Here is a 15,565-nt window from a genome sequence, read left to right as displayed (position 1 = left end):
CTTAGACTAAAACCTAACAAAACATGTATAAGAGTTAAATGTTAAAAACTACAAAATGCTGATGAAATCAAAGAAAATCTAAATAAATGGAGAAACATTTACGCTACATTTATGTATTGGCAGACTGAATATAGTAAAAATATTAATTCTCCCCAAGTTGATATACAGGTCTAATGCAATTTCTAGTAAAATCCCAGCAAGATTCTTTTATAGATATAGACAATATTATCCTAAAATGTGCATGGAAAGACAAAGAAACTAGAATAGCTTAAAACAGTTTTGGAGAAGAAAAAGTGGGGGAGGTATCAGACTACCTAATTTTAAGAATTATAGCTTCTGTAACCAAAACTGTGTGGTATTGGCGGAGAGAAACACATAGAACCATAGAACAAAATTGAGAACCCAGAATTAAGACCTACACAAATATGCCCAACTGATTTTGGTTTTTTACAAAATTGTAAAGCAGTTCAATGGAGGAAAGATAGCCTTTTATCAAATGATGTTGGAGCAATTGGATATCCATAGGTAAAAACATTAAATAAACCTCAATGTAAGTCTCACATCTTATAAAAAAAATTAGCTTAAAATGGGTTTCTTCCTTCCTCTGCCTGCAAATGGTGAGGAATCTAAATACTACCTTTCTGGGACAAAGAGAATGAGGGGGAAAGGAAGGGAAGGAGAAAGAGGCTTTGACATCACTTTTGGGTGAGTCTGTCCCTTAAACAATGCCCAGAAATCAGAAGGCCATCACCTCAGAGGTGCATGGCTCGGCATAGATGCCTTTCTGAAGCTTCACCTTTTCGTACAGAACTTGGTGACGTGTAAGCAGATTTTAGGCTTGTCTGGAAGCTCTGCAGAATTGTCCTCAGAGCTCATCTAGACCAGTGCCTTTCAGACTGTGCTTCCTAGGACCAAAGGCTGTCCTAAGGGGTCCTGGAGACCCTCGGGGATAACTTCCAGAGAAGTTCTGTTTATGCTCCTGTAATATTGCGTTTAAATGAATGATTCCATGGCTAGAAGAAAGTTTGAAAGCCATTTCCTATTGAGCGAAGCTGGGCAAGTTGCTTCCTTTCTCTGGTGTCTATTCCTCATTGGTAAATCAGAATCTTAGTAGTGATTTTTATAAAAATAGTTAGCTATTTTTTATTATTGTCTTTATAATATTAGTAATAATTGTCTCACCTCCTGGTATAAAACAGGTGAAGGGACTTTTCCAAAGTCACACAGAGAGTTAGTAAATGGAAAAAGAGCTGAGGCCTGGAGGACATGAACATGATAGGATACTGCAGTTGGAGGTTTGCTGAGGACCATCTTCTGATATTTGTCCTTTTTCTCCCAGCTGGGACAAAGATATTCAGTGGAAAGAGTTATATAACTCCCTGTGGAAAGTAAGTGAGGGCTCTAACGCTTTGGGTTACATCCTCCTCTTATATTATAATTCCTAGTCCTTTCCTGACCCCCTGGGATGTGATATTTGTACTTTATATTCCTACGTTGGGAGCAGGTTTTGATGGCAATACTTACTATTGGGAGAACGTCCACTTTGCTAAAAAACAGTATCAAATTATGAATGCATTATTAATTGTGTGTGGATTATCTTTGTTTATTAGCCTTAGTAAGTATTGAACAAGTCCTCTCTGAGCCTTGGTTTTCCCATTTCTAGGACAGAATAGTATCTCCCTCCCCACCAGGTAGCAGGTAGAAGCAAAGAGTTCATGATTTGTTAATTCTTTCAAAAACACAGAACAGTAAATAAGTAGGGGGAGGGAGAGAGAAGGAGATTATCATTTTTAAAATTGGAAAATAAATTTATGCTTGAAAAGGATGAGGCAGACTGCATTATAAACAGGTATTCTTAAATGTTTTTAAAGCACGTAATAGCAGAATAAAATGTGTTGATTCAGAAACTGGTGAAAATAAAGAGTGTACAGTTACCGAAGCTGAAGTACATGTTATTAATCCTCCACACAGAATTTTAGGTCCCTGTGTCAACAATTACATGCACATAGTCCCTAAAGAAAAACTGTGATTTCATTTACTTTATTAATGGATTTTATGTGTAGAATAATAATGGCTAAGAAATGCATGTTACTCTTTGGTCAGTTCTGTAAACTAAAGCTTTAGGACTCTAGCAGCAAGAAAGAGAAAAGGAACTAGGGAAGTCCTGTTTATTATGCATGCATATTCATTAACAGTAGGGGGAAAACTTTTATAGATGAGTTATAAGCAAAGAAAAATTAAATTAGCAATTTTATCAAAAAACATGTCACTTTCTATACAACGTCTGGTGTTCTGCCAGTTATACGTGACCTACATCATTTCCTTTAATCTCCCCATGAACTCTGGGAGGCAGGTTCCAGTTGTCCCCATTTCACAGATGAGCAATCTGAGGTTCGAAGAAATGAAGTAATTTGTCTGCACTTCCACAGGTAGGAAGTGGCAGGACTAGTCTGTGAACCCAAGTTCTTGCTACTACTTGTATTTGTTAATGGTTAAATTTGGCTTCGTCATTAAATAAAATCCATGAAACCTTTGAAAAAATCAAAAGGTATTCAAGCCTTAGTTGGTGGTCAGTCTCCTCTTTCCAAGCTGTACTAAGGAAACAAAACGCTCAGGGAGCCAAACACTTTTAGGCGTGCTGTGGAGTTTATCTTGTTGAAGTGGGATTTGGACTTTTGTTGGCCTTTTTCCTTTCCCTTTCCTTTCAAGTTTGCCTTCTGATTGCTACCACTAAATTGTAGTACTTTCTCTTCATCGTAGAGTATGAATCTGCTTAACAAAAAGGAAACTGAAAATTGTTTCAAATGTTTTTGAAACAAATTCACTGTACATTCCATCCTAGAAATCCCCCCAGACATGATACCGTGATCGATGACCTGAGAATTTCCCAAACCACGTGGACAAGTCTCCCATAGGCAGATTGTTCTGAAGGTTGAGAAAACTGAACTCTGCCACCTTCTATAATTGCTTTAATCCTGCATATTGTATAAGAAATGGGTACTATAAGGAACTGCCTTGAAATAATTTTTTCATGTTTATTTTAGCAACTTATGAAGTCAGAATTGAAGAACTCCAAAAGGTATTGTTTCTTCTCTTATCAGCTTCATAACTAAAGCAAGTGTGCAGAGTTGATTCTGAAGTAGTTTCTTTCATGAGGGAGGGATGGTCTTTGTTTTGGGTTTTCCCCTGATTTGGGGGGATTTTCCAGACTCTAGCTGCTAAGATTCTGAAGCCTGAGGCCCTATAAGATCAGAGACAGAAAATGTGTTAGGATGGGAGAAGGTGGTCCTAATCCATTCCTGGCCCCTTATCTAGGGTGGCCAGCACCAACTGGCCTGTAATAACTGTCCCTTCAGAGAGAAGAGCTCCTGTGCTTTCACACGAATGACCAGACTCCTGAAGGCATATTTTCTGGGCTTCTGGTGGGAACAGTGCTAGCAACTTGATTTAGGGCCCAAGCAGAATCATGGGCTTTGATCCCGGCTCCTGTCTGTGTGACCCTGAACCTCCCTTTCCTCATGTGTAAAATAGTGGTCATAGAAGCATCCCCACCAGAAGTTATTGTGAGAATGAAAAGAGGTAAATTCAGGTAAACAGTTTAATAGGAAGTGCTGGAATCTATCCCAGGCATTTTACCTCTCTGAGCTACAGCTGTCTTCTCTAAAACGGTGCGTTCCCCATGAGGGCAGGAAGTATATGCCTTGTAGTTACCTAATCTGCAGTAGTAGAGGCTCAATAAATGAGGGACCAATACTTGTTTCACTGAATTGCTGAGAGAACTAAGCCAGACAAAGTAGATGAGCACCTAGTACAGCACATGGTACACAGTAGGCACTTACCTAATGTTTTAACTGGGACAGTTAAGGTACTACTCCTTGATCACTGGGTACATTTAGTTGCGGTCCTTCATCTTTCTGCTTCATGGTTCTAATGCTTACTGGAAAGGATTGTTCATTTGTGATACACTTTATAGATAGGAAACTATAAATGATTATTATTCCTATTAACGAAAGCAGAAACAGTCCATTAAGATGCTTCACTTAGCTGGCAGTATCAGCAAATAATAAACTTCTCTGCACAAGGGAACTTTCCAAATGACCAAATTTTATCTCATTCAAAATAAAAAGCATGAAAGTATTTTTTTTTTAATCTTTCAGCCTTCAGATATGCATTACGTTCATCTCGGTGTTTTTGAGCTCCGTGGCTGGAATCTGATTTCACCCTTTCTTTATGACTTGGAGTCCCCTGGAACATAAGGGGCTGAAAGGGCACTGTTCATGCTTTTCTTGTGAGATGCTCTTGGGCCCTCAGAGGTGTTCAGAGCCAGTTGCCCTCACACCAAACCACCACGGTCTGTTTGCTGTAGTTGTTTTCTTATCTCTATCAATTATTATTTCCTTCTCCTGTCAGCCTCTTGTGTCCAGCAGTGAGTCTTTCATGTGGTCGAGCACACACCGAGTCCCTGTTTGGGGACAAGCACTTGTGCCTGTGTGTGTGTGTCCCAGTCACCCTGTGAGCTGGTATCCCTGCTTGCATTTTACAGACGAGAACTCAAGGCTCAGAGAGGTTAAATAACCTATAAATAATATAGCAAAGATACAAAGCAAGGTCTGTCTGACTTGTCTTTCTACCAGTGCTGTCATCCAATCTGCTAGGATTATATGGAAAATGAGAGCCAGTCATCCCTGAATGAAAGCTGTGAGGCTCTCCTCAAAGGAGGGTATATGAGCTCTTGGGCCTGGACTTTGTGGCAGCATTTTGGATGCTTTGATATTTTCTGTTCTCTTCAGGTGCTTGGCTAGAATCCAGATAGGGAATGGCATCAGATATGTGACAACTGACTAAATGAGGAGCTATGTTATGGTCATTGGGACATAATTTTAATGGCACCAAGTCTAGATAACGTGAGAGCTGAATTATGATCAGGTGGTACGTGATCAGGAACGGGGAATTCCCAGCATGGCTTGCACACTTGCCTGTACCGATTTTGCCCACTGGAACATTGTGCAAATATCGCACATTCCTGTTTGCTCATAAGATTTAAAAGTTCTTTATTCTACAGATGCATTCCTGGAAAGGTGTGCAGAGAACAGTTTATTTTTCTAAGTCAAATTACACGTTCCCGCTGGCACGCGCCGTAACTACAGAAACGCCTGTTTTCTTTTCGATTGATCTTCAGTTACACTGGCAGTTCATGGAATGTTCTGTTGTCAGTGTCTACCTTTGCTCTGTACTGAGACCTCACTGGCCGGTCAGGTCTCTAATGATCTGTAACCAAACAACAGAGGCCTGGTTGGGGTTTGACTTGGGTAGGTTTCTGAAAATGACCGTTTTCCTCTTTACTTTCAGCCTTGGAAGAGTTTTCTCCATCAAGGACTTAGGTGAGTTTTATCGTCCAAAGGAAAAGCATGAATCAGCTGCTGACACTCTGCACTGCACTGGTTTTCCTTAATGGGCCAGCTGTTTCCAGTGCCTGACCTGGTTCAACACCCCTAGCACCTTTCAAGGTGCCTGGTGCAGAAACGGTGCTCAGAGGTCCTGCCTGGCCTTTCAGGTTCATCTCGTTCCAGCACACTGCGCTCACTCAGCAGAGGCTTGCTGAGTCCCCAACGTGCTGGCCATCTGCTAACCACTAGGGCTGGAGCAGTGACAGAGACCTAGCCACTACCCTCAGGGGTTCCCCGGCGGGAGAGACACAGTCAAACAGGCATATAGCAATCACATGGATCCCAAAGAATTTACAGTTTCCAAAATGCACCATGCTGCTTCAGGCCTCTTTGCCTTTGCTCTTTTAATTCATTCACCCCAACTTAATGATCTGGCAGACTTCTACTAACCATCAGATGTCCCCTCCTGTAAGAAGCCTTCCTAATTCCCCTCCTCAGAGAGAAGTAGTCAGTCCCTGCCCTGCAGTACTGCTGTAAGGCACACACACGTTTGCACTAATGTCACGTATATCGTTTGTTTGCTAAGATTCCAGTTCATCCTCACTCTCCCCTCCCCTTCTTGTCTGTGTGCTCCTTGTGGGCAGGGCCCATTTTTCTCATTCTTGGTCCAGATCAGGGCCTTGGCACATAACAGTGCTTTTACCTGACTCTTCAGAGTCCGCCTCTCTCTCTCTCTCTCTCTCTCTCTCTCTCTCTCTCTCTCTCTCCCTGGAGGTTTTTTTTTTTTTAATTTTGTTTTAGCATCTTTATTGGAGTATAATTACTTTACAATGTTGTGTTAGTTTCTGCTGTATAACAAAGTGAATAAGTTATACATATACATATGTTTCCATATCCCCTCCCTCTTGCGTCTCCCTCCCACTCTCCCTATCCCACCCCTCTAGGTGGTCACAAAGCACCGAGCTGATCTCCCTGTGCTATGCAGCTGCTTCCCACTAGCTATCTGATTTACATTTGGTAGTGTATATATGTCCATGCTACTCTCTCACTTCGTCCCAGCCTCCCCTTCCCCCTCCCTGTGACCTCAAGTCCATTCTCTATGTCTGCATCTTTTTAATGCATTAAAATAAACATGGTCCATGAGCTCTGGTGGAGCAAGTATCAACATTTCCTGGCTGAGGCTAAAAACACACGAGCTGAATCATGGGGGGAAACCCTGCTTCATCTCTCTCCTTGAGTTCTTGCCTGACCCTAAATTCATGACCCCTGCGATTACCTTGTAGCACCTGGCATGGTGCTGGGCTCATAGGAGAAACGTGTCAGATGATTACCTATTTAGTTCAATATTTATTGAGCTTTTTCTCCGTTCAGACACTGCTAGACTCTGAGGTTCAGAAATGAATAGAATATGTCTCTAATGCTTAGTGCAAGATGAGAGTGGAGACCAGAGTGGTTGGGATGAGGGGGTCCGTTGGAGGGAAGATGACCACGTAAGTAGGAAATTACAATATCATATAATCACCGCTAAGGCAGTTGTGAAAACACAGAGGTGAGGCACCAGGCATGCTTCCTTCAAGAGTGACAACTGAGCTGAATCATGAAAACATGTAGGGACTGGCCAGGTGAAAATGGCAGAAGGCATGCCCCAGGTAAAGGACAAGTGGGAACAAAGACATAGTGTTGAACCGTGAGGCCAGTACAGGGATCCACAAAGAGCTGGATGATGCTTGAGCACAAAGTGCGGTGTGGGAACAGCAGGAATGAGGCCGGGGTCATATGCAGAGCTGGATCCAGGAGGGCCTGGGCTCCCTAATTAAATTCAGAGCAACCCTGTCCAATAGAAATGTAATGCAAACCACATATGTCACTTAATTTTTTTCTAGTAGCCATCTTTAAAAAGCAAAAAAAAAAAGTGAAATGAATTTTAATAATGTATTTTATTTTAGATCCCAAACATTATCATTTCAACATGTAATCAACACAAAAGTTACTAATGAAATATTTTAGATCCTTTTTTTCATACCAAGTCTTCAGGATCCAGATATGTTTTATACTTACAGCTCAATTTTTTTTTTAATGAATTTATTTTTGGCTGCTTTGGGTCTTCGTTGCTGTGCACGGGCTTTCTCTAGCTGCGTTGATCGGGGGCTACTCTTTGTTGCAGTGCGTGAGCTTCTCATTGCGGTGGCTTCTCTTGTTGCGGAGCACGGGATCTAGGTGCGCATGCTTCGGTAGTTGTGGCTTGTGGGCTCTAGAGCTCAGGCTCAGTAGTTGTGGCCCACAGGCTGAGTTGCTCTGCAGCATGTGGGATCTTCCCAGAGCAGGGCTCAAACCCGTGTCCCCTGCATTGGCAGGCAGATTCTTAACCACTGCGCTACAGGGAAGTCCCGCTTACAGCTCAGTTTGGACCAGACACATTTCAAGTGTTCAATAGCCACATGTGGACAGTGGCCACTGTCTTGATGGCACAGATTTAGACCTTATCCTATAGGTCGGTGGAAACCACGAAAGCGTTTTAAAGCAGAAGTAATGTACTCCTCTCCCCTAGCATTCCTAGGAGTCACAATATTAAATGTAATTTGACAGTTTATATATATATATATATATATATATATATATATATATCCATTCTGCAAAAATTTGATTTTTAGAAAAGTTCATCTTAGGCTTTTGGAAAGAGACAGAGTGGGGGCTGGAACCCAGCCCTGCCTACAAAGCCCCTGTTCTAATATATGTTCTAGAACTAGTGGCCTTAATGGTGGATAAGAGTCATCAGTCATTGGATGAATGGATGAGTGAAACTCCTTAAAACTCTTCCCGTTGTCTTTGGGAACAGCACTCTCTCCTGGTGTTTCTCCTTCCTTCACGACCACCTCTTCTGGTTTTCTTTTTTTTTTTTTTTTTTTGCGGTATGCGGGCCTCTCACTGTTGTGGCCTCTCCCGTTGTGGAGCACAGGCTCCGGACGCTCAGGCTCAGCGGCCATGGCTCACGGGCCCAGCCGCTCCGCGGCATGTGGGATCTTCCTGGACCGGGGCACGAACCCGTGTCCCCTGCGTCGGCAGGCGGACTCTCAACCACTGCGCCACCAGGGAAGCCCTCTGGTTTTCTTTGAGGGCTCTTCTGTCTCTGCTTTCCATGTGAATGTGGTTGTAGGACTGTCTACTTCACTCTGATGCCAGAAACAGAAGTTCTCACGTGGAGGCTGATGCTCCTCAGTGTTCTGTCCCAGCTTCCAGCTTTTTCACTAAACTCTCCACCTCGACTCCCTCCTCTGCTCTTCCACTGTGGCTGGTGTCCATATTACTGGTGCATGGCAGTCATGCCTCTTATGAAGGAATACTGGCTGGGGATCACTTTGCTACCACAAGTTACACAGCATTAGTGCTGGGGATACAGATAAATAACAGAGCTCTGATTTTTAGTTAGTTGACAAGGGAAAGTGGAGGAACTGGAAACAGATCCATAGACACTACAGTTTAATACAAGATAGAGGGACAGCGTGTTAGGGGAACAGATTAAAGGGTATGGCTGCTTGGGAGAATCAAGCAAAGCTTCTCAGAGGTAAGCTGATTTAGACAGATTGGAAAGGGTACTGTGTTTCTCAGCAGTGTAAAGTGTGGAAGGCATGACTGACAAGGGAAATAGCAAATACGAAGGGAGAGTTGCTCAAAATGGGGTGGAAGGATTGGGGTATTAGGAGAGTGTAGACTAGAATAAACGTGGATAGAAGGTGCAGACGGAGACGGGGTTGGAAAGAAAGGTGGGGGCTGATATTTTATCCATCAGGCAATGGAAGTTATTAAGAGATTTTAAGCAGGAATTCACTCTGGCATTGATTGGAGCAGGCAGAAACTCAGGGAAATGTTCTATGTTTGACTTGATTCTGGTCCCCTCATCTTTAAAAAAAAAAAGGGTTAGGGGCACGCTATCATCAAAATACTCTCGCCTTCACTTTTACCCTGGTATCTCTTCACATTTCAGCCTGAAACATGAAGACGAAGATAAAAAAATGAAGGAAAAAGAACCATGCAAATTGGAACCACGAAAAACAGAAAAGGATCTATGTTCAGACTATGTTTCCAAGGTATCTGTGTTCTAGGGTTCCAGACCAAACAGTCCTCATCAGCCATGTAATAGGATCAGTTCATGGGGTGACTTTTTAGAGGCTGAGCCATGTAACTCTCCAGAGAGACAGTCCGAAGATGCAGTGGGTGTTGGGTGTTTTATCAAAGAAATCGACAGGACACTAACACTGAACTCTAGCCTTGGACTTATTAGCCAGGAAGCAGGCCTCATAAGCAGGGCTGAGATGGGTATGAATTCAGCAAGGTACCCAGAGGGCAAAATACAAAGACACAGTCACTCAGGTGCCCGCCCTGCTCTTGCAGAACCTGGAGGGAGGGCTCCTTAAGTTCTGTGCTCTGAGGCCCTGCTGAGAACAGGAAGTTAGTCTCTGGGCTCAGGCGTCTCATGTGTAAAGTGAGAATAAATAATCCACACCTGATTATACCATCCCCACGCCCATCCTGATTCTACCTCATTTGTGATGGGAAAATGAAATGAAATAATGTAGATGAAGGTGTTTTGTAAGCCACAAGCTACCACTAAAATGAAATATATTGTTGTTAATAAATTAATGGATTAATTAACATTGTTAATGGTAAACACTGTATATGTGTGTATCCATATCCAATGGACACTATCCCCTTCAAAACCAGAGGCTTAAACAGCAGATACCACTGGGGCTACTACCAGGGCTCAAAACATTCGAGATGCCTGTTTGAGACGTGCCTATCTCAACCTACCAAATTGTTCCAGTTCCACCCAGGGCTTGGGTAAATCAAGCACCTTGGTGGTGGTGTGGGCCTGAACTGGGGTGTAGGCCCAGAGGCTGGGCTGGACCAGGTTGGGAGTTTACAGAGGGTCACAAAACGGCATAATTCAAAGAAGTAAGTCATTAATCACAAACGACAGGGACCAGAGCCAGTGCGACAGCATGGTGTCTCAAGGACAGAGGGCAGGAGCAAGGCCATAATGGGTGATGAGGCCAGAGGTCAGGAAGGGGGTCATCAGGACCGTGTGAGAAAGGGAGCAGAGGGACATGATTAAAGACACTGGCCATGAGGGACTTCCCTGGCGGTCCAGTGGTTAAGACTTCACCTTCCAATGCAGGGGGTGCGGGTTCGATCCCTGGTTGGGGAGCTAAGATTCCACATGCCTCGCAGCCATAAAACCAAAACATAAAACATAACAGAAGCAATATTGTAACACATTCAATAAAGACTTTAACAATGGTCCACATCCAAAAAAAAAAAAAAAAAGAAAGAAAGAAAAAGGGATACTGACCATGAAAGGGCAAAAGCAGGGATATGCCCTTTTTCAGTGCTGATCAAGTGCTGGCCAAGAGCCAGAGATGGGGTCAGGTTACCACCAAAGGGACATAGTCCTACTTTCATGGAGTGGATTTGAGTTTGGGAAATTGTTAAGTTATTTGGAATGTGTTAGGTAAATGTGGTGGGTGGTCTAGCTGGGCAGTGCTCTTTGGGGTCAAATGTAGATGGTACATCAGTAGGAATACGATCCATTGTGATTCAAACTGACTCTGTAGGAACCATTCCCCAGGACAGCCCTCAGAGAATCCATGCACTGCTGCAGTAGGGGCTCTGCTGAAGGTCGGTGGTCACTATATTTGCGTGAAACACCATATTTGTGTCATTTGTGGAAGGATATCATTACTTTGCTGTCATTTTTCCCCATTTAAAAATTTCATTCTTGGCTGTGTGACTTAAAAGAATGCCCCTCCTCTTCTTTTCCTCTTCGTTTGCCCAGATCCCACCAAGAACTCAGGAAACTCCACGCCTTGTATCTATTCATTATTTTACCTTTTTGCAAATACTTTCAGATGATTGTCACAGTGAACCCTGTGTCCACTTGTAGTCGAAAGGACAGTAATCTCCTCTCCCATCGTCATCTCGTAATTATGAAATACTTGGATGGCCAGAACTGCCCCAATTCACCTCTGCCTCCAGTGTCTCTTCCTGCCAATCTATCCAGATCTTTCTGAAATGCAAATCTGATCAGTTTCTCCCCTGCCTAGCTCCCTAAGACTAGGAGATAAAGCCCACACTTTTTGCCTCATGTGCAAGACCCTTCATAACTCAACTCCATTCTAGCTGACATTTTCAGCCTCACCTCCAGTCTTCCCTCCTCTGTCCCCTTCACTGTTCCTTCATCAATAGCCTCTGTCCCACCCTTATGAGGACACTAACACTTCTGTCCCTTTGCCTGTGTTGATTTATCTACCAGGTATTCCTTATCCCTTCAACCAGTCTCTTACTTAAATTTTAAAATAGTTTCATAAAACCTGCTTCTGAAGTCTTCCCCACCCTGTCTCCTAGCCACAAGAACTGACCTGCCCCTCCTACTTCCACCTCAGTGAGCAATCCTGCTGTAAATGATATTCACCGCAATATACCTTAATTGTTTGCATGTATCGCTCCACGACCAGCGTGGAAGCCACTATGCCCATCGCATCTCTCTCTTTCTCCAGGGCTTAGCATGTTATTTCCTTCAGTAAGTGTGTGACAGATGCTGGAGGGAGGAAGTGTGGAAAGAAGCGGGGGGAAACAGAAGAATGGAGGGTGGGAAGATGAAATGTCAGGTAAAAGGAACACAGCATCCTTTTGTAGGTAAGAGCACAGGGCTTTGGGGTCCAGGCCTGCCTGGGCAGATGACTAGCTATGAGACCAGAAGTCAGTTATTTAACCTTTCTAAATTCTTTATCAAGAAGAATCATGATGTTTCCTCATGCAGAGTAAGTGAGATAAAATATATCAAGAGCCTATGCTGCGGTCAGAGCTCCATTATATCCTGACTGTGTCCTGTGGGCCTGCCTCTGTGCCAGGCATTCACTGGCTGTTCAGAGGGCAACAAAAGACATTATATGTGCTCCTGTGAAACTTAGAGAGATAAGACTCTGTTAAATAAAGGACTAAACAGTGGCTACCTGGGAGGAATGAATGAATACAGAACAGCATGAGTAAGCAAAAACCAACAGATGAACCAAAGCCCCGCCAGACTGTCCCTGTTGCATGTGTTTAGGTGGGTACCTATGAAGACACACCTGGAAAAACCCAGATGGTGAAAGTCCACAGGGGTAGGAGGAGCACACTGGCCAGGAAGCAGGACGCTGAGATTGACGTCATCCAGACAGAGGCCTGCCCCAAGGACCCCAAGCTGGCCAGACACTCCGATGGCCACTGTGAGTTGTGTTTCTTTCTGGTTCTCTTCACCATTATCGAATTATTTTAAAGCTGTGCGTGACCAAAATTTTAATTTCTTTTATAAATATTTACTGAGCATCTATTATATACAAAGTCACTTGCCTGAGTGAGGCAGCTGTGCAAGAGTGAACAATCACTGGATTTAGAAGTAGAAGGCCTACGTTCAAATCTAGGCTCTGATACTTATTAGCTATGTTACATAGTAACTCTATATTCCTTCATATTCCTCAGTTTCCTCATTTATAAAAAGGGATCATAAAAAAAGGGGGATCATAATATAGATCAAACTGGGGTTTGGTGAGGACCAAATCTGACATATGTTACGTAATAGGTACTCAGCAAATGTTGCTGATTTCTTTTTATATGTACCGGCTCCTGTTGTTCTTTGTAGACCCAAGACATTGACACACTGATGACATAGTATGATATTATTCTTTGACTTTATTCAAGTCGCATTTTACTTTCATGTGAGTCCAGACTCTTGATTGCAAGTAATCAAATCATAGTGTGTTAAGCAAAAGAGGGAAAGGAGGCTCACCTAGCAGAAGGTTTGGGCATGGCTGGACCCAGGGACACAAACAGTATCACAAGGACTCAGTATGACTTTTTCTACTCCTGGCTTTTCTCCCCTCCCTCTTGTCTCCATTTTCAAGCAGACTGTACCCTTGTGGAGGCAAGATGGCATCTAGCAGTGACAGGCTTACGCACTACCTGTCCTCTTAGGAGCCCCAGAAGAAAACTAGAAGTGGTTATCCTCTCAACAGCTTCAAGAAAAGGCCCAGATTTGAGTCTTGTTGGCTTGATTGTGTCACATGCCAACCCCTATCCAGTTATCATGAATGTGGGATAGGATGCTCTGATTGACCCCGCCAGTGTCATAAATTCACATCTGGAGCTGAAGGTAGAATTAGTTCTACCCAAACGGTATCATTTCAGATGGAAGGATTTCCCAAGGAAAATTAGAAAGCTGTTATCATGAAAAAACAGTAGACACTGGGTAGGCAAAACAGATGTCTACTCCAGCCCAATAAGCCATGGCAAACATTTCATAATGTGCTATAATCAGAGTGATGAGAATACATTGCAATCATAAGATGGACTCAGGCCCTATAAAGTCTGCCTCCAGGCTAGATGGCTGCATCCCTGCCACCCACCTCCTTCCCAATATACTCTTTATTCTAAGTTAACTGACTGTGTCATGTGCTTTAGTGCCCCTATAACTTCGCTTGACCTCTTTCCTCTGTCTGAGATGGTTTTATGCCCATTCTTTACCTGCTGATGTCCTGGTCATCTTTCAAGATCTATCTTAGAAGTCACTTCTTCCGAGGCCTTCCTTACCTCCATCCTCCTCTTTCCCACTCTCCAGAGACCATAATCGCTCACTCTTAACAGCAACCAAATGACCACTTTTCCATATTAGGTTTTAGAGTCAAGCATTTCTGGGACCCAGAATTACTATGCATTAAACCTACATCCTTGGGAAATTTACTTTTATGTACACATGGGGGTAGTACTATTTATTTCCCAGGGCTCTTTGTCAATGCATATAAAGTACGTGGTTCATTGCTACATAACTGTCAGTTCTCTTTATTTCCTTTTTTTTAAAAAAAAATTACAGTATGCCTTACATTATAATTCATGGTGTACATGTTTGTTTCCCACGGTACACAGTGAGCACCATGGGATCAGAGACCATTTGATATTTTTCTCTGTATCTCTGCAACCTGGCACAGTGGATATACCCAACAAAACTTTGTTAAAGGGAGGAATGAAAGAATAAATCAAACTTCAGTGAGAGAGTATGGTAGATTTGACAATCTGAATGATTCTCCTGACTAAAACAAGTAAAGAATAATTTTTTTTGGAAAATTCATAAAAGTATAACAGAACTGATTTAAAAGGAAGCATCCACATACCTGCAGTAACCAGGAACCCTGGGCAATGAGTGAGTGCCAAAGCTACTCTGGCCCTGAGGGTTTTCACTGAGCTCTAAATCCCTTGAGCTCTGGTTTTGACTGCATGGTGTACAGAGGACAGGAGCTATAACCCAGGGCTTGTCCAAAGTGAGTTTATAACAGGGACCTCAAAGAATTATGTCCACACAGAATGAATAGGACTGTGCCTATTCTTAACAGTACTATACGGTGTACTTATAAATTTATTATAAAAGTGGACCTCAAGTGTTCTTAACACAATAAAATTTAGAAAAAACAAAGAAATGGGACAAATAAAAATAGACATTTCTAATGAGATAAATGACACATGAAAAGCACAGAGGTGGTGTTGAATCTAAAACCACGCCTTAAGATGAGAAGTGGATAGACTAATTTGGAGTGTAGAAAAAAATGGAAGGGGGGAAAACAAGCTGAAGTGAATAAAAGAGTTAAAGGAGAGGCCTAAATATGGGGCTGAAAACCATTTTCAAGCAATTAAGTACTGTCCATGAAGAGTCACTATAGATTTGGGAATTACACTATGGTGAGAACAGTCTGAAGGAGATTCTTCTAAGTAATCTGTCCATACTGTTAAAGTACAAAGGGAGTTTGTGCTAAACCCATTTAACAGTTCTCTGCAATAGTTCCCCACTCTCTTATGATGAGAAGCACAAAATGTTTAGTCAAGGAAAGTGGGTGTGAAAACAGAGAGGAAAGTTTTGAGGAAAAAAAATACAATTGAGTGTCTTTCTATACTCCTTCTATACAAATGGGCCTCTTTTGAAAAAAATTAAAATAATTACTTCCTTCCATTAAAAGAAAAGAAGAATTAATAAGACAAACCCCAGGGAGCAGAAGGAAATTTGCCCATTTTGCCCCTGGTGCTGGGTAAAGGGAAAAAAATCTGTTACCATAGCTGATCCTCATGCACACATTGGGAAAATTCACTGATCTATACTC

The 15,565-nt window shown here is 42.6% G+C and overlaps 1 protein-coding gene across 1 annotated transcript in view; it reads left to right on the top strand.

Annotated features, from left to right (window-relative positions):
• Positions 1-15,565, top strand: part of FYB2 (FYN binding protein 2) — a 90,726-nt gene that overhangs the window by 38,678 nt on the left and 36,483 nt on the right. Inside the window, 5 exon segments of the mRNA XM_065884147.1 lie at positions 3,045-3,079; positions 5,063-5,230; positions 5,350-5,381; positions 9,370-9,472; positions 12,490-12,649. Coding sequence (XP_065740219.1) covers positions 3,045-3,079; positions 5,063-5,230; positions 5,350-5,381; positions 9,370-9,472; positions 12,490-12,649 — 498 coding nt within the window.

Source organism: Phocoena phocoena, chromosome 1 (genome assembly GCF_963924675.1).
Source record: "Phocoena phocoena chromosome 1, mPhoPho1.1, whole genome shotgun sequence".
Lineage (NCBI taxonomy): Eukaryota > Metazoa > Chordata > Mammalia > Artiodactyla > Phocoenidae > Phocoena > Phocoena phocoena.
Note: the sequence above shows the minus strand (reverse complement) of the source record. Positions and strands in the feature narration are given on the sequence as shown.